This window comes from Gorilla gorilla, chromosome 1, assembly GCF_029281585.2.
Source record: "Gorilla gorilla gorilla isolate KB3781 chromosome 1, NHGRI_mGorGor1-v2.1_pri, whole genome shotgun sequence".
NCBI lineage: Eukaryota > Metazoa > Chordata > Mammalia > Primates > Hominidae > Gorilla > Gorilla gorilla.
Window position 1 is genome coordinate 153954804 of NC_073224.2, and position 19955 is coordinate 153974758.

Consider the following 19955-nt stretch of genomic DNA (forward strand, 5'->3'; position numbering starts at 1 on the left):
CATTAAACAAGCAAGGAAATATTCAACAATATAAAACATTGGTATGATATTCTTTAAAAGAAAATATTATGTGTCTAATAAGGAGCCAAATAATGCCTTTGTGGTATTAACTGTGCAATATTTCATAAAACAAGAAGTGTCTAGATTTCATAGAAATTATTTCAAAAATTGATAATACATGATCAACATATGAGGGATTAAAAGAATAAATTATCTCTATCAAGAATAGAGAATTAAAATGAAATGTTTAATGAGTAAAAAAATGAGAAGAGAAACAATACACAACGGCTTGGTACAGTGGCTTATGCCTGTAATCCCAACACTATGGGAGGCTGAGGCAGGAGGTATCACTTGAAGCTGGGAGTTTGAGAAGAGTCTGGGCAATAAAGTGAGACCCCATCTCGACAATGATAATAATAATAATAAAGAAAAATACGTTAAAAATTTAAAGTAGATATTAGTTCAATTAAATTATTTCAGGGGCAAAGTCATGGTGAACAACTAATACACATGTTTGTGAACTACTGGAAGAATAAGAAGTTGAAATTAATGAATATTGCATTGTTTTTCTGCTGGTTGTAGAAAGTAAGTATTTTGTGATAAGGGAAGAACTGATCACAGTTCTTTCCCCTCTTCTCTTTCCCATCTTCCCTCTCCTAGGTGGGGAAAAATTACTCATTTTGAGGGAAGGTGAGCCAGAGAACAGTTTCTTCCACTGGATGCAAGGGACTGGGAAGGATTGGGAGAACAGCACATTCTCTAGGCAATCCTGAGTGAATTCCCAAAGATTTTTCAGCAATCCCACTCCTTGTTCAGGTTGTTTTTTAAGAACAACTTTATTGAGATATAATTCACATACCATAAAATTCACCTTTAAAGTATATAATTTGGCAGTTTTTAGTATATTCAGAATTGTGCAGCCATCACAGTATCTGATTTTATAACATTTTCATCACCCCCAAAAGAAATCCTGTACTCATTAGGAATCACTTTCCATTCCTCCCCCACATCACCAGCCGTAGGCAACCACTAATCTACTTTATGTCCCTGTGGATTTGCCTATTCTGGACATTACACAGTAATGGAATCATGCAGTGTGTCCCCTATACTTTATTATTTCACTGGGGTTTCTGGAAAACCTACTAATGATCTATCTAAAAAAAATCAATCATCTCTTATGTTTCAGACTTACTGTAGTATATATTTCCTCTACTTTTTCCATTACCTGTGTGTCATAAATGCTTTCAAGTATCCATGTTAGCTCATACTGAATAGGATAATATATTGCAGATTTGCAAGTTGTTGACAACAAAATTTGACTTCCAAAGACAACGAAAGTAAAATGCTTGAGCTTCAGCTGACTTTGAAGGGAGTATGGCTACAATATATTTGACTACACAGATGGTTTTTACATTATCCTTTGATTACAGAATAAGAGAAACTGTGCTTCTAGTAGGAGTTAACTATATTTTAGAAACATTGCACATTTTTTCCATTGTTAAACTATCTTTTAAGTTTAACCTATTCATATTTGCTCTTGGAACCAGTAATTTTTGGCAGTCTGTAAAACATAATATTTAATACTGACTTGCCTATGTAAAGAGATTATAAGAATCTAATGATAGATTTTTATTTTTGTTATTCCTAGTTTCTGTAAATGAATATTATGAAAATGTTTACAATAGTAAGTCTTATAAACATTTTTATAAAATAGCCTCTTAAAAAGTGAGCTTTAAAGTTGAGGAATGGTAAATCTTTAGAGAAAAATGTAGTATTGTAAAGTAAGAGTAGCTGAGCATTGAGTTATTTTACAATAGAATTTATAATGAGAAGGTTTGTTATTTTACCATCCTTCATAGTTTTACCATGTAGACTTCTCAATAGGCATTTGGGAAGCTTTTAATTTTCACCTCATTTTAAATTTGTAGTATTTATGTGTATTATTCGTTTCCTTAATAAAATTGTACTTAAAGGACTTTTTGTTTTACATGTATGTCTTGGAATGATGATTTAAAGTGTTCAGTATAGCATAGTTGAAAAACATGGACTCTAGAATCAGTCTGCTTCCATTCACATCTCAGTCCCACCCATTTTTAATGGTCTAACCTTGAGCAAGTGACCTACACTCTCTGTGCTTTAACTTCCTCAACAACAATGTGAGAATATTAGTATCTATTGAATAGACCTGTTATGAAGATGAAATGAAGTGTGTATATATAATTATGTGCATAAACCCTTTAGCACATGGCAAGTGCTTAATAATACTAGCTATTTTATTCTCTGTGGGGTGAGTATAGGAACAGTTTGGAATAGCAGAGATAACTGAAGATTGTTCAGCCAGAAATCTTTATTGTTTTTCCTTTCATTTGGTGATTTTTTATGTATGATGAACAAACTTCTCCAATTTCGTTTTCTGTATATGTTATGTGGCATATAAAATAATTTTTATAACATATAGAAATACTGTATTTCGTTTTTTATTTTTTGAATATTGTATTTAAAATCAATTAAGTGTGTTATGCAAAAGAATGTTTGTTGCATTACAGTTTAAGAGTTAGGAAATTAATATTTTCTATTACTAAATTCTTTGTTAGAAAATACAGCAAAAATGAATTCTTTATATATGTTGGCATTCTTCCTCTTTCCCTGTGACAGGGTTTTCCAGGTGACTTTGGAGACAGAGGCCCTGCTGGTCTTGACGGCAGTCCTGTGAGTACATTATGTTGGTTCAGCCTTGCATTCTAACATCATTCATACTTCATAGCACTGCACTTACAGTCCTTATTATCATATTTGTGAATAAACACTATTGGAAAAACAATCTCCACACCACTGTGCACATTCCAGTTTGTGATTTTTCAACTTAGGAAATTAACCAAAAATATTTCAAATTTCATCATGACATTCAATCTTTAAATTATTTTGATGATGTTAAGTATAACTGCTTAAGTAAAATATTAAAAATATGTGATCACAATACTGTCTCTTATACATGAAAGTACTAACAAGCCTTATATAAAAATTGTACACTCAGCGATTGCTCTTTGGACTCAAACCTGTCATTGATCCACCTTACTTCTTAGTGTTTTATAGAAAATTATTCTACTTTGGGATTATTTAGCTGTCAATGTTCAGATTGAGAAAGAGTTACTATTCTAAAATTAGTTTAATTATATCATCAAAGAATGATGATGGATTGCTATTTTTTGGCGCTAGGTAGAAAAGCTTTAGTTTTTGCTCTTAAAAACCATCCAATAGCTATTCCCCAATCTAAGCCATTCACATATTCTTTTTATAAGATTTGTAAGTGAGTTAGAAAAAAACACAAAATCTCTGTAGCCTAAATTGGGAATAGTTCCAATAATTACACATAAGTAAATCACTAGCATGAAGAGTTTAAAATAGTTTATTTTTCTTCTTTTTTACTTCTCTTTTCCAAATTAAAACTATATTAGCTCATTCAGTGAATTCAGCCAAGACTGCATTTCTTACAAGGCATAGCAGATAAGAGTAGAACTGATTTTCAAATAAATTGTTAAAAACTTGAATGTTATTTTAAGTGGAATGTTTACCATTTTTTTCTTGCATGTGATTCTGAGGAGCTTCCCATTTCAAGCATAATAAAGTAGACATTATTTATTTTTAATGCCATTTGTGCACTTGTGTACCTAGTGTGAAGCCATTTTACATAATTTTTTGTCAGTTACTATCCATGAAGTCTGTTAAGACTCCTAGAATATTTAAAGTTTTCTTTTTTGAAATCTGCTCTTCATTTAAAATATAATAATATTTCTTCAGGAGCATTTTGAGTTTTTAAAATCTTTAAAATACAATAGTCAACTGGATATATTTAGTTTACTGGTTTATAATTTTCTATAGTATATTCTCTGCCTTTGTTTCCAAACAGAATTTGAAATGCAAAAAAAGGACATTCATGTACTTCGTGCCTTGTAAATAATGTGACAGTGACATAAAGTGAATTAGGAATTATCTTAAAGACTATAAAGTGCAATGACAATGAGTTCAAAAGACCAATCACAAATCAGCTGGAAAAATTAATAATGATCATTAAAAATCTGATACTTATATAAATAATTTAACAGTATTGAAAATTTTATACATTTTTATGGTGCCTTTACATATGACAGATTTCATTGTGATATTTACAGTGAGAACAAATATTGGTATTTCTATTTTAATGAGAAAAATGAAGATTAGAGAATTTAAATAATGTACTTCAAAAGAGTCCATAGTGTTTTAAACCGTCCAAAAATGTTTTTCTAACCCTACGTGCTGACCACCTGTCTTTTCATAGAATGGATAGCATAATTAAGTGTACAGTGTTGATTATTGATGGGATTTACTTCCTTGGTTAAATACATAGGAGGCAGAGAGGACTCTGCTGAAGCTAGGTGGTAGTCCTGGCATCCAAAAGCATTTAGCCAAGGGCACTTGTGAAGAACATAAATGGCCACCATAGGTTTGTCCTTCTCAGGAGGATGCATAGATTAGGGGAGTTTCAGAAGTTAGCTATAGTAGAAGGTACATTTTGATGTATTCTTAGCTAGAAAGTTTTGTGTTTATCTTCAGAAATACCCTTAGTAGTTGGGAATCAAATTTAATAAGTATTGCAAATTTCTTTTACAATAGGGACTTGTAGGTGGCACTGGTCCTCCGGGGTTTCCTGGTCTTAGAGTGAGTATCACTAAATATCATCATTCTTAAGAAAATATTTTATTGTGCAATTTATATGTGTTAGATGTGTTTTTGAAACTTAGGAAAATGAGAGGTTTTACTGTCATTGTTGGTTATCAACCTTGATTAAATGTATTTTTTCAACCAGATATGAATAATTAGACCAGTAGTATAAGTCAAAAAATTAATTGTATTTTATGATAAGAAAAAATAATGATATATTTTTATAGACCTATATGTATGTATTTGTACCTGTGCGCTAAAGGATACATAAGACAAAGTTTCCTCGAAAGCATAAGACATCGAAGACCCTCTTCTTTCCTTTTTAAAAAATTGTTAATTATTTTCAATACGTAATAGCTGTACATATTAAGGGGGTACATGTGATGTTTGTTACAAGCAAAAATGTGTAATGATCAAATTTGAATAATTGGTGCTTGTATCACCTCAAGCACTTATTATTTCTTTGTGTTAGGAACATTCTAATTTCACTCTTTTATTTTGAAATCTGTGATCAACTGTTGTTAAAAATAGCCACTCTATTGTGCTGTGGAATACTAGATCTTATTCTTTCTAACTGTATTTTTGTACCTATTTATCATCCCTTTTATATCCCCCACCCCTACCCTTCTCATATATTTAGCTCCAACATATTTGTGAGAACATGTGTTAGTTACCTTTCTGTGCCTGGCTTATATCACTAATGTCTTCCAGTTCCATTCCTGTTGTTGCAAATGACAGAATCTCATTCTTTTTTATAGCTGAATAATATTCTATTGTGTGTATGTACCACATTTTCTTCATTCATCTACTGATGGATACTTAAGTTGATTCTGTATTTTGGCTATTGTGAATAGTGCTGCAATAAACATGGGAGTGCAAATATCTGTTCAATATACTGATAGCCTTTCTTTCAGTCTTCTTTCCCTTACCTTTAGCTGTCCCAAAGCACAAGATGACAGCTTGGTCAAAGAAGTCACGGCTAGGCATGGTGGCTCATGCCTATGATCCCAGCACTTTAGGAGGCCAAGGCAGGAGGGTTACTTGAGCTTAGGAGTTTGAGACCAAGCCTGGGCAAGATGATGAGATCCCAATGCTACAACAACAACAACAAAAAAAAAAAAAAAATGAAAGAAAAAAGAAAATTAGCCTGGCCCACTGTGGCAGCATGGCAGCTCTGGTGGAGCCCCCTCCCTGCCATTTGGTTTCCTTCTGCCAAGTGGCTGCAGGCTGCCCTTCAAATCTTCGTTTGTCCCTTTTCACTTCTTGCAAAGCAAACGTGAGTTTGAGGGTCTGTTGGAAATGGCCTTTGATGACCAAAGATACTAGAGTGTGTGTGCTTTGTCCTGTTTTGTGATGAATGAGAAATGCAGACTTCCAGCTCTTTTGTGAAATGTGAGACAGACCTAAGAAGTAGGTCATCCAGGATAGGAGTGGTTCAGTGTTGGGGGTAGGCAGTCACCCAGCCATGTTCCACCAGGCCACCAGTGCATATTTGGCTGGTGATCTTCCAAGTGCATGAGACGTGCTGTTCACTGATTCTCCACCCCAGTTGGTGGCCTCCAAAATGGCAGCAGCACCCCCAGGGCCCTGTCTTCAGCATGTTACAAAGCCTCAGAGTGGAAATTCTTGCTAAGGCTTTATGTGGATGTTTTTCTTCCATGGCTTGAAGGGGACACTGGTACTGTAAGTTTTTGACCTTATGCTTTGTGTAGTAAAAAAGATTTTGGGTTTTTTTTTCTTTTGTTTTTGAGAGGGTTGCGTTTTGTTTTTGTTTCCTTTTGTTTTCGTTTTGGCCTTTCCTCTTTCTCTTTTCATGTAGACCAGATATTTGAAAGGGCAGATGATGGCTAAAGGTATAATGTGCAACTTCTTTATATATTATTTTGGGAAACTTACCTTGGATAGGAAGTGGAATTGTGGATTCTCCAGGCTGGTGCTGGTACACTCAGCCTTCGCCCTTTCCCTCCGGTTCAGTACCTATTGTTTCTCCTTTCAAATATGTGATTGTGCTAGCTCTTTCCATAGGGAAGAATTCTCCTTATTTAAATAAAAAACGTTGAAAAAAATAAAGCTGAAAAAATGTTTTAATTAGCCGAGTGAGGTAGAGCACACCTGTAGTCTCCGCTGTTTAGGAGGCTGAGGTGAGAGCATCTCCTGAGCCCAGGAGTTAGAGGCAGCAGTGAGCTATGATCATGCTGCTGCACTCCAGCCTAGGTGATGAAGCAAGACCCCATCTCTCTAAAAAAAAAAAAAAAAAAAATCAAATAAATAAAAATAAATAAGTCAGGAGCTTAGTTATTGGAACTGTGGTAAAATTTAAGTCAGCATAAGCTTTAACTTGCCATCTTGGGATAATATGAGTATGGGATTTAGAGTCAAAGAACCTGTGTGAGTCTGAAACATTTAAACTTTTCTCTAACATAATGGTAAGATTTGTAGTAGTAGTAATAATAAAATTACTGAGGGCACCTCACATTTGTTTACTATTTTCAGTGGACTAGCCACAATTGTTAAGTCATTCCATTCTCAGACCAACCCACGACTATTTAGCTGATAAGTGTTTGAGCCCAGATTTGAAGCCAGGTGATCTAAATCCAGAGTCCAGAATTTTGTTGGTCTGTACCACCTCCTTAAAACTTATACTCCCTTATGTGTATATTATCTACCTTATGAGATTTCTTTAGTCCTGTCTGAGAAAGTCTGTGTGATGTTTTTTTTTTTCCTGAGAACTTAGAATAGGGTTAAACCTGTAGATATTAGTCAGTGGGTAGAGAAAGGAAGTAGGCAAAAGGAGTTAGATTCCAAAGATGCTCTTCATGCAGTTTTTATTTAATCTATTAGCATGGAGTTGATTAGCTAAAAAGCTTCTGTTGTTACTGTCAAGATTAAGACCAAATTTTTAAAATATGGCCCAAGATATCTAGTCTGGTTTAGTTCTTATCCACATGTTCATGACATACTATTTGTATACTAGCAAAGCTGTTAATTCTCAGATGCTATGCAGCATCTTTGCTATAAGGTTTTGCACATGTTTGTCTACCTGAAACACTCTATCTGTACTTTTCTGCTCCAAAACTTAGCACACTGCCTGGCACATAAAAGTACTCAGTAAAAATAACTGGATCTTCTGTATTTTCTCTTTCTCCATTCACCTTTCAGTTCATGGGAAGAGATTCTACAGAAAAGGAAATGGCTAATGATAACTGTATTAGTCCATTCTCACACTGCTATGAAGAAATGCCTGAGACTGGGTAATTTATAAAGGAAAGAGGTTTAATTGACTCGCAGTTCCACATTGCTGGGGAGGCCTCAGGAAACTTACAATCATGGTGGAAGACAAAGGAAAAGCAGGTGGCTTCTGTAGAGGGTAGCAGAGTGAATGCAAACAGGGGAAATGCCAGATGCTTATAAAACCATGAGATCTCGTGAGCCTCACTTACTATCATGAGAACAGCATGGGGCAACCATCTCCATGATCCAATTATGTCCACCTGGTCCTGCCCTTGGCATGTGGGGGTTATGGGAATTACAATTCAAGATGAGATTTTGGGTGGGGCCATAGCCAAACCATATCATTCTGCCACTGGCTCCTCCCAAATCTCATGTCCTCACATTTCAAAACACAATCATGCCTTTCCAACAGTCCCCCAAAGTTCTAGCTCATTCCAGCATTAACCCAAAAGTCCAAGTCCAAAGTCTTATCTGAGACAAGGCAAGTCCTTCCATCTATGAACCTGTAAAATTGAAAGCAGTTAGTTACCTCCTAGATACAATGGGGGTACAGGCATTGGGTAAATACTCCCATTCCAAATAGGAGATATTGGCCAAAACAAAGGGGCTACAGGCTCCATGAAAATCCAAAATCAAGTAGGGAAGTCATTAAAACTAAAAATTCCAAAATGATCTCAATTTGACTCCGTGTCTCACATCCAGGTCACACTGATGTAAGAGGTGGGTTCCCACAGCCTTGGGCAGCACCACCCTGTAGCTTTAAAGGGTAAAGACCCCCACCCAGCTGCCTTCATGGGCTGGCATTGAGTGCCTGTGGCTTTTCCAGGTGAATGGTGCAAGCTGTTGATGGATCTACCATTCTGGGGTCTGGAAGATGGTGGCCCTCTTCTCACAGCTCCACTAAAAAGTGCCCTAGTGGGGACTCTGTGTGGGGCCTCTGACCCTACATTTCCCTTCTACACTGTCCTAGCAGAGATTCTCCATGAGGGTGTCACCCCTGCAGCAAACTTCTGCGTAGACATCCAGGCATTTCCTGACATCCTGTGAAATCTAGGCAGAGGTTCCCAAACCTCAATTATTGACTTCTATGCACCTGCAGGCTCAACACCATGTGTAAGTAGCCAAGGCTTGGGGGCTTGCACCCTCTGAAGCACCGGCCTGAGCTCTGTGTTGACCCCTTTTAGCCACAGCTGGGATTCAGGGCACCAAGTCCTGAGACTGCACAAAGCAGCAAGGCTCTAGGCCCAGCCCAAAAACCATTTTTTTCTCCTAGGCCTCTGGGCCTGTGATAGGAGGGGGCTGCTGTGAAGATCTCTGACAATCCCTGGAGACATTTTCCCCATTGTCTTGGGGATTAACACTTGGCTTCTCATTACTTATGCAGATTTCTGCAGCTGACTTTAATTTCTCCTCAGAAAATCAGTTTTTCTTTTCTATTGCATTCTCATGCTGCAAATTTTCTGAACTTTTTTATACTTTGCTTCCCTTTTAGACATAAGTTCCAATTCCAAACTATCTCTCTGTGAATGCATAAAACTGAATGCTTTTAAGAGCATCCAAGACACCTCTTGAACGCTGTGCTGCTTAAAAATTTCTTCCGCCAGATATCCTAAATCATCTCTCTCAAGTTCAAAGTTCCACAGAACTTTAGGGCAGGGCAAAATGCCACCAGTCTGTTAGCTAAAGCATAGCAAGAGTCACCCTTACTGTAGTTCCCGGGAAGTTTTTCATCTTACCCTGAGACCACCTCAGCTTGGACTTCATTGTCCAAATCACTATCAGGATTTTGATAAAAGCCATTCAATAAGTCTCTAGGAAGTTCCAAACTTTCCCACATCTTCCTGTCTTCTTCTGAGCCCTCCACACTGTTCCAGCCTCTGCCTCTTACCCAGTTCCAAAGTCGCTTTCACATTTCCAGGTATCTTTATAGCAGCAACCATTCTCTGCAGTACCAGTTTACTGTAATAGCCAGTTCTCATACCACTGTGAAGAAATATCTGAGACTGGGTAATTTATAAAGGAAAGAGATTTAATTGACTCACAGTTCTGCATTGCTGAGGTGACCTCAGGAAACTTACAGTCATGTTGGAAGGCAAAGGAGAAGCAGGCACTTCTTCACAGGGTGGCAGGACGGAGTGAGTGCAACAATGGAAATGCCAGATGCTTATAAAACCATCAGATTTCATGAACCTCACTCACTATCATGAGAATAGCATGGGGGAATCCTCCCCAATGATCTGATTATGTCCACCTGGTCCTGCCTTTGACATGTGGGGATTATGGAGACTACAATTCAGATGAAATTTTGGGTGGGGACACACCCAAACCATATCAGATAGTAAGAGTCATCTTTGTAGTCCTCATCTCTTCTAAACTGATATAGATGGTCCTTTCTACTTTTCAAAGTAGTTTTATATTATATACATATCTTATTTGCTCCTCAATGAGTTGTAAAGTAGATAAAGCAGGTATTGTTACTTCCATTTTACATTCATTACTTTTTAAAATTAAAACAGTGTGAGCACCTACTAAATAGCTGAACTAATTGCTAGGCCTAATAATATGAACAAGTTAAAATTCCTATTTTTGGCAACATTACAATCTAATGGCATAGAAGGAGAAATAAGTAGTGTCATATACTGTGATTACTGCTATAATTGATTAAATGTAAAACCACTGAGAAAGGAGCAATTTGTGTTATCTCAGAAAGTCAGAGTAGGCTTCACAAAGGAGATATTTTTGGAGCCATATCTTGAAGATTGTATATGAATGGGGTGGGGTGAAAGGGGGAAAAGCTTTCTTTAGGTACAAAAATGCTGTGTTCAAATACACAGAAGATGGGGGAAAATGAATGTTTGGGACTGGAAAGAGGAGTAGTGGGATTGTAGCATAGGAAGTAAGGGCTTGGGAGCAGAATGGAAGGAAATGAGGTTTTGAAAGTAATTGGGAAGGATTATGAAGAACCTTTATATTGCGTAGTAAACAACTTGTCTGCTTGCCCGGAGCAGCAGCCTCTGCTTTATCTCTCAGGTGTTCCCTTCCAGCAGGTATAGTTTCTGATAAGAGATGCTATTGCTTTATCTAAATTATTTTTTCCATGCAGTTGGTTGTCATTGTTATATGCTTTCTTAGACTAGTGACAATGTGTATCACGTGTGAGTATGATGGGTGTGATTTAAAAGCACCACGTGGAACTCACAGTCCTTTCTACAGTATACCATATGAACCCTTATTAATTGGCCAGTGACTGCTCTTTTTAATACAAATAACTTATCCTTTGGGTCTCTCTATTTCTTTGACTTTAACTCAGAAGTTCTCAGAGGAGCTGTGTGGGAGGCTCCTCTGTCTCTGATGCCGTATCCCAAACACCCTCAACAAAGCTCCCACGCATGAAAGTATTTCTTCTGTCTGTTCCATGTTCTTATGGAAGATGAGTTGGTAGGTAGGGAATGCTGAAGGACTTTCAGGTTACCTTTGTGGAACTGAGAACTGAGTTGCTTTCAGAAGGCTATAGTTTCTCAGGGCTAGGATTTCCACTCAATTTGTGACATGCTGTTTCTTGGAAATTTCAATTCCATAGTATTCAATTTTACTTTATAGTTCTTTATTTTTCTAAGTTCATTATAATATATTTTTCATATCTCCCAATACTTACTGTTATGTGATTTTTCATGTAGAGTCACTGAAAAGTAAAATAAGATATTATATATACAAAGTACGTTCATCTGAAGATGCTAGTAATATACTTACTGAAAAAAGTTAAGAATATTATTTTATCTATGAAGAAAACAAAAGGACACAAAGAAAGATTTGTGTGTGTGTTTGTTAAGATAGTCCTTTCCATACTTACTTGGATTACTTTTGCATAATTTCCAAACAGAGATATTTTTGTATTTTTCTAACCTATCATAAGTTTTAAAGCTATGAACTTTGAATAAGCTAGCCACTGTAATCATAAGCACAAGTTTTCCTATTGACATAATTTGAAATTACAAGCATCATGTATTAATATTGCATATCTATTAAGTTGGAAAGTATTACCCTTTGCCTCTAACGGTGTTATATATTTCAGGATTAAACATGTTAGAAATAATTTATCTTAGCTGTATTTCACAGACTTTAAGACTCATCCGTATGATGTCTTATTTTCCATTCTGAAATTTGTATTATATAAATGTAGACAATTAGAAATGCTGTTATGTTAGGATATTGAGCTCTAGAAATCACCATTTCAAATTAATCCCTTCAGTATTCATTCTACACTTTATTTCAGAACCATTATCTGCCAGCTATTATGTTGGGTCTGGGAAATAAAAAAAATGAATGAAACATGTGTTTCCGCTGTCACAAAATGCACAGACTAGGAAGGCAGAAAAAAAAAAGTACAGTGCCATGTACTAAGTAGTGTAGTAGAAGTGCATTCTAGTACTGGTAACTGTCTTGTCATAGGTTCTGAGCATTTGGTAAGGGAGAGCATGTTCAGAAAATGAAAGACAGTCCACTGCAGCTAGAATGGAGGATTTCGGGGAGGGAGAAGTAAAGTGGAAGGGAAATGAGGACAGTGGAAGGAAAGGAGACTGGAAAGTTTGATGGAAGCCTAATAGAGAGGGCCTAGGATGCTATCCTAAGAAATTAGAATTCTAACTACAAGAGGTAACATTCTTAGCATTTCACAAATGCAACTTTAAGAGTTCCTTAATATTTAGAAACTAAAAAGAGAAGTTTGAACTAACTTGGATTTCCATTATAAAGAGTAGTAAGGAAGCCAGGCAAAGAAAGGTCGTGAGAAAAAGAAGAAAAATGAGACCTCAGTGACACAGAAATTATAACTGATCCCAAACCACCAAGAAGTGCCATTTTGTTTTTCAAATTTTTCTTTCATACCCTTATGTTGCTATTGCCCTTTGTCTTCTAAGATGACATATTGAAGTTTTTTCTAAGTCTCTTGCTTGCAGGAGATAATAGTGGTAATGTTTCTGAAGAATTAGAGCATTAAATTGAGAACCTTGATGTTAGAGATTGTGTCTTTTTTCTCTTTTTTTCTTCAACAGTGTCTCGTACATATTATGCTTAGTAAATATTAAATGATGAATAGACTTGATAAGCCCAGAAGAGTAGAGCTTTTTGTTTGCCTCTGAGTTTATCCCTGAAATTATGATAAATTTTCTCATTCTGCAAATTTGAAATTATAAAATCAAATCATTAGGATGTCTGGCACATAGTAACTGCTCAAAAAATATTTGCTGAATAAGTGGGTGAAATAAAACTCTAAGACAATCAAATGAAGTATCTGTTGACTAGTTCCTGGGAACATGGCACTAAAATATTTTTTAAAGGTCTCATCTAGTTGGAGAAATATTGCAAGATGAATGTCATGGACAGTATTATAGGAGCTCAAAGGAGGAAAGAATCTCTGTGGACTAGACAAATATGAAAAGGTTTCAGAAAAATGATGGACCTCACTAAAGTTTGAAATATTGGTATGATTTATAAATGTGGAGAGGAAAATAAGTTGTTGAAGAACAAGGCACGTGTAGGAGCTTAGTGAGTTGACTGTTTTGGGTTCATTAATTTATTAATTCTGCCACATTTTCTTTCTAATCCTAATGAATGCTTAATGATGCGTTTCTTTCTTACTGTTTTCCAGGGCAGTGTTGGCCCTGTGGGACCAATTGGACCTGCTGGAATTCCTGGCCCAATGGTATGGTTCTATTTGTATAATGGATATTTCCCTCTAATCTGTCTATGATATCACAAAATGTCACCTTTTTTTTGTAGGGCCTTTCAGGGAATAAAGGACTACCTGGAATCAAAGGTGATAAGGTGATTTAAATATTAATATTATAAAAATAATTTTTATCACATTTGTCTTTTACTTTTCAGTCAACACAATTTATGAAATATTTTGTTTTTATGGAGTCTAATTTGTAGTATCAATTATATTAGTTTTCCTCAGAAGTAAGAAAAATAGAGAAATTATTCTTCTACAATGAATATTTGCTTTCTTATAATATTGCCATGTTTGTGATACATAAGTATCTTTGCATGAAATTGTGCTTTCCAGGGTGAACAAGGCACAGCAGGAGAGCTAGGAGAACCCGGGTATCCTGGAGACAAGGTAATGTTTATACCATTAATTTTATGTAAATATGAAAAAGGGTAAATTCAAAAGAAAGAACTGCTTATTATTTTATCCATGTATTGTGTTAGAATGTGGTATCAATATGGTTTTAAGTTCTTGTTTGAAACTTTTGTCTCAATATTTTAGCATACTTTATGAAATTTTTTAGCAGTTTGTAAATAGTGGTATGTCTGCCTTTTGTGGTATAACAACTTTCTCTTCTGTCTGTTATTCTCTTCTTTTAGGGTGCTGTTGGTTTACCAGGACCACCAGGGATGAGAGGAAAGCCAGGGCCTTCAGTAGGTTTGAACTTTTGCTTTGCTCTTTGTAACTGACAGAGTGCATGCCATGGCATGAGTCTCGACACTGTTGATCTAAGTAGGGTATAAGCCTACTGAGCATTTGTCTCCTTAGTTTTAGAATATAGTAAATCCCTCAGGTATTCAGTTCACATTCCATAGACTTTTGGACTTCCCTCTACTCCCAACCCTAGGCCAAAGCCAAGTTTCTGAGAGTCCTAAAGATCTTGGTCATATTATTCTACTGAATAATTTAATATAGACAATATTTAAATTAAAACAATAGGCTTTGAAGCCAGAAAATATAAAGCACCTTAAATAATATTTTAACTTTTCAAAATATCAATTTTATTAAGGAAACAGTCTGAAGAAAAGGTAGCATGTTTGCACTCTCTTGTGGACCAAAATATTCTAAATCCTTATTTTTTTTCCTAACCCTTGGACATCGATTAGATGAAAGAAAAAGATACCTTATATTGCTGTTAACATAAAACTCAAAAAATTATAAATCTAAAATTACTTAATAATTAAAGCTATTTAAATTAAATGGTTAAAACTTGAGAAAATATATTTCTAAATATTAAAAATCATAATTATTATAGCTAACATTTGCTGAGTATCTCCACAATACCAGGCAGTATTCTAAGGACTATACATCTAAATTAATCTTCACAACAATCCTACAAAGTTGGTACTATTATTATTCCTATTTTTTATATTAAGAAAATTGAGACACAGTGTTAGAAAACATCTAAGGTCACCTGGGTGGCCACCTACTTAGTAGGTGACCATTCAGAAAAACCTAGGCAATCAGGTATGTCAGAGCTCATGCGTTTAGCTACTGTGCCGTACTGTTTTAGGGTTTAATATTTTAAGATGGTTTTAGGAGTTTAATATTGATTACAACTCTGTGAAGGTAAAGGCGATTACAGATAGAAAAAATTAGATATAGGATTCAATTCTATGAAAAAGGTAGAGATGATTATACATACAAAAAATACATATAGGATTATAATGTATTAATGTCACATTAAAATATACATTAAAAATAATTGTGTTATGTTCCTGAGCAGTTCATTGTGTTCCCTCTAACTCTACCCTTCCATCTCAGGATTGTTTATTTTTTTTATCTCAGGAAGCAGTATTAAATTACAGAACTTTACCCCATTCTTTGTGACTTCTAACAGTGACAGTATTTTATATACATCTCTTAGGAATTATTTAACCCAAAGAACAATGTTTGGCATCTATTCGATGAAATGTTAGTGGTGACCTTTGCTTATACTAGTTCTTTGCCCTGGGCTTATTGCCATAAGGGCTTAACCTAATAAGCCATGTACCCTCCCTTGTACCCTTGAGCTGAATCTCAGAAACTCTAGAGTGCATAAATTGGATCATGAGACTAGGTCATGAAGCTAACAAACAACTTCTGTTTTTCAAGGATGGTTCTAAACCATATAAAGACTCTCTGATATTTGCAGTGATTGGCAAAATAAGATACTTTTTACATATTCTTTTTTTTAAATAATGTGACAGTTTTCTAGCGCTTGACCAAATAGGATGAAATGATACAATACATGCTCTAAGGGCACTATTAACTAATAAAAATTATAAGTATTTTTTGTGCTTTACAATTAATTTTTTGAGAAAACTAGAGTCAACTATCGTGCTTACACAAGGCAAACCATTTTAGTGTTCCTTACTCTTTGATTAAATTTATATTTATAACATGTTGATGGGAGTAAAAAAATCATTGGCTAGAGAGACAAAGACCTGGATTCTGGTCCCAGCTCAGGCACTTAACCTACTGGCTATCACCTTGGGTATTTAACCACCATGGTACCAGCTTCTCATGTTTAAAATGAAAGTTAGGGCCACGTGCGGTGGCTCACGCCTGTAATCCCAGCACTTTGGGCAGCTGAGGTGGGTGGATCACGAGGTCAGGAGTTCGAGACCACCCTGACCAACATGGTGAAACCCTGTCTCTACTAAAAATACAAAAATTACCCAGGCATAGTGGCAGGCGCCTGTAGTCCCAGCTCCTCAGGAGGCTGAGGCAGGAGAATCGCTTGAATCCAGGAGGCAGAGGTTGCAGTAAGTCAAGATTGTGCCACTGGACTCCAGCTTGAGCGACAGAGTGAGACTCCATCTCAAAAAAAAAAAAAAAAGAAAGAAAGAAAAAAGAAAGTTTAGGCCATATCATATGTAAGGCTCCTTATAGTCCTGTGATTATGATGTTTTTCTCTTTTAGACATAGTACTTACTAATATTCCTCCTAGTGTAAGCTAAAGAAAAGGCAGAGAGCCTATTTCACCTTTAACACATTATCTTAAAGCCCTTAGTATTTTTTTCCTGAAAGAAGTCACAATAAATGCTAATGATGTTCTTTTAGGGCAGGGAGCAAGAGACAGTGAGAGTGTCTCACTTACTTACTCATTTTACACCTTTCTGTACTGTTCTAATAAAGAAAATTAATGTCAGCAGGAATTACTTTGGTAGGGAGATAATTGATTTTTTTTTATTTGTTTTATCAAACTTTTGAAAACTACTTTGGGCCGAAGATAAGCGTTCATGAATTAAAATTAGTGAGATAGCCTTGTATTTTGTCTCTTGTTGTATTTATTACTTGTTTGTATCTTTTTGTTTTAATTAAAAAAATATTTTTAGAGACAGGGCCTCCCTCTGTTGCTCAGGATAGAGTGTAATGGCGCCATCACAGCTCACTGCAGTCTCCAACTCTTGGGGTCAAGTGGTCCTTCCACCTCAGCCTCTCAAGTAGCAAGGACTGCAGGTGCCCACCACCATACCCAGCTAATTAAAAAAAAAAAATTGTAGAAACCGGGTCTTGCTTTGTTGCCCAGGTTAGTCTTAAACTCCTGGCCTCAAGCAATCCTCTTACCTCAGCCTCCTAGAGTGTGGGATTATAGGTGTGAGCCACTGCACCTGGCTGTATATATTATTAATAGAAAAACTGTAGGTGTTTGACCAGGAAACCTTTCCTTCTTATAGAAGGAGACACTTGTTTGATGAAAAGTTGCTTATGCAGAATCAGTTATTATATTAAGAAACAAACTCCCACATTCAATTATATAAGTTAATGCCTATCTAAAATATTTGTTTACTGTCGTGGAAAGAATGCCAACATCATAAGGATGTCTTCCCTATTTTATAGATCCTACTTTTAATTTTCTGTTACCTAAGAGGTTGATGTTACTAACTAATATTGTTTCCAAGTAGATCTAAGTTGTAACATGAAATAATATTTTCAAGATATAAGAAGGAATGTCCTGATTTGGAAAGTTGTTACAGTTCTTGAATAGGGAAGCTTTTGCTCTACAAGTATTTTTAAAAAAATAGAGAAAACTACCACTCTGAGGTTGTTCGTAAATACACTTTCCTTTAGACCAAGAAAACAAACACAATTGTTATGCCCTATCCATTTTTTAGCTAGGGATTTTTGTCATTTGTAGAGGTTTATTTAATATTAGTTATCTATAAGTTACTTAAAATGTCAGCTTTTATAAAGAAAAATTGACATAGGAAATTTGCAATCGAAGTTTTACAAAACGAAGAATTATTCTGAAGATCAAATAAAATCATTACACAATTTCTGTTTTTAAATATCTGATTGTCAATCAGCTTTTCTGAAAACAAAGCCCTAGGGTATTGCTATTTTATCCTCACTGCTTAGAAATTTAGCTTTGTGGTTGGATTTTGCCACTAGAGGGCTCCAATGAGAGCCCCTCGCCCCTATCTCTATCTCTTTAAAGAGAGATGCTTGTCATTTTAAGAACTTCAGTATACTGATTCTGATGGATCACAGATTTTGTTTTTGTTTATTTGGAAAGGGAAACTTAAATGATCCTTTCCATAATATTTCACTGGCTTTCTCTAGATTTGATTGCAGTAGTTTATGGTGTCCTGTTTTATGTCCAGATACCTCAGCACTGAGAATGAATTAAGTGCATATTGGAAACTGTGCTTTAGATTTTGGAAAATGGGCAATCCCGTATTGTAACTTGCAAGTTTAGGTGATCTGAGGCTTATTTAAATTAAATCTGAAGCTCATATAGAAACTTAATATGGCAGAAATAATGAATGCAATAGTTTTTCTTATGAAAATGGATATATCAGACTACTGTCCTCCCTTTCCAAACTTTCATCTCTCGAGAGCATTGCTAGCCTTCTCTAGTTTCAGGCTTTATACCTACTTCTCTCTCCTGTCACTTTCTCCTTTAACCCTAATTTCACATCTTTATCATGAATGTCAGAAACTAGCTTCAGAGATACGGAAACTGAATCCTTAAAACTTCAATTAAAGGATGAAAACAGTCTAGGAATTCTATGTGTGAGCCAGGAAAGCAGAAAGGGTGTGAAGAGAAGGAATAATGATTGTAAAATTGGTTGACATTTAATGAGTACTTCATATGTCAGACATTGTGCTTAGCACTTTACATATATTATCTAATTTAACTCTCCAATGACTCTTTGAGAATGTTAGTACTATAATTATTATTTCTATTTTATTGATGAGAAAACTGAGGCTTAGAGAGATTAAGCAACAAGGATTTCAATCCAGGTGAGTCTTAATTACTAATTCAGGCCACTTACAGTATCAAAGGAGAGAGGAGTTTTCAGAGACAGCCCTGGGACTGTGGTTATTTATAAAAGCAGTTTCTCCTCTAGAATTCCCTATCTTGTTGAGTCCAGCTTTATTGTCTTATCTCTGTGAAACACATATAAACACACAATTTTTTTCTTGATTTGAGCACTTGACTCATTAATTTGTTTGTATCACTTAACACTTGAGTGAATGTATATTAAACCCATAAACATCTTATTTAAAAACTTTTACAGTAATGATGGTTACAAATTTTTCTAAAAAGTCATTACAACCTTGTTTGACATGATAATATAATGACTGACTGCTATTTGTTTACCATATGCCTGTTTCTTCTTTTAATTGTGTTTATTAAGTTAATGTTTATACTTTGATCCTCCCCCCCCCCCCATTTTAGGGCCAAACAGGTGACCCAGGACTCCAAGGACAATCTGGCCCTCCAGGACCAGAGGTAAAATATTGGTGGAAAGTTAATAAATTTGAAACAAAATGGTGGAAATTAAACTTGTTTGATAAAACATGTTTCAACATAGCAAGCTTAAGAAAGATTGTCTTTAAAGTTTAGATCTCCGTAAATAGTTTGGACTACATTTTTTCTGTTATGTCACGAGGTATGCAACAGGGATCCTAGGGAAACATAAAATTGCATTAGCCACATTTTCACACTGATTAGGATCACAGCTGATTTATTTGTTCTGCACAGCTATTAATAACAAGTACTTGAGGCTTGGAACCAAATTTCAGGAAAGAAACTCCACTGAATTATTAATGCAAAATGTTTCCAATTATTGCTATATCCATATATCATTTAAATCTCATACAGTATTCTAAAATAAATACAATTAAGTCTGTAGTACGTATATCAAATTTGTTTGTATATACTTTAAAATTTTTGACTTTGGTTTAATGGTTGATATACGGTGGCCTTCTTTTCTAAAAGTCTATATAGAACATAAGCTTCTGAGATAAAACATTTGGATTTAAA

The 19955-nt window shown here is 35.4% G+C and overlaps 1 protein-coding gene and 1 pseudogene across 2 annotated transcripts in view; one reads left to right on the forward strand and one right to left on the reverse strand.

Annotated features, from left to right (window-relative positions):
• COL24A1 (collagen type XXIV alpha 1 chain) overlaps positions 1-19955 on the forward strand; it is a 417618-nt gene that overhangs the window by 120491 nt on the left and 277172 nt on the right. For both annotated transcript variants that reach the window (XM_063697321.1, XM_019023728.4), the window contains 7 exons: positions 2656-2709; positions 4651-4695; positions 13577-13630; positions 13708-13752; positions 13994-14047; positions 14296-14349; positions 19368-19421. In XM_063697321.1, coding sequence (XP_063553391.1) covers positions 2656-2709; positions 4651-4695; positions 13577-13630; positions 13708-13752; positions 13994-14047; positions 14296-14349; positions 19368-19421 — 360 coding nt within the window. The remainder of the gene's footprint in view (positions 1-2655; positions 2710-4650; positions 4696-13576; positions 13631-13707; positions 13753-13993; positions 14048-14295; positions 14350-19367; positions 19422-19955) is intronic.
• On the reverse strand, positions 5630-6721 carry LOC134758582 (uncharacterized; annotated as a pseudogene).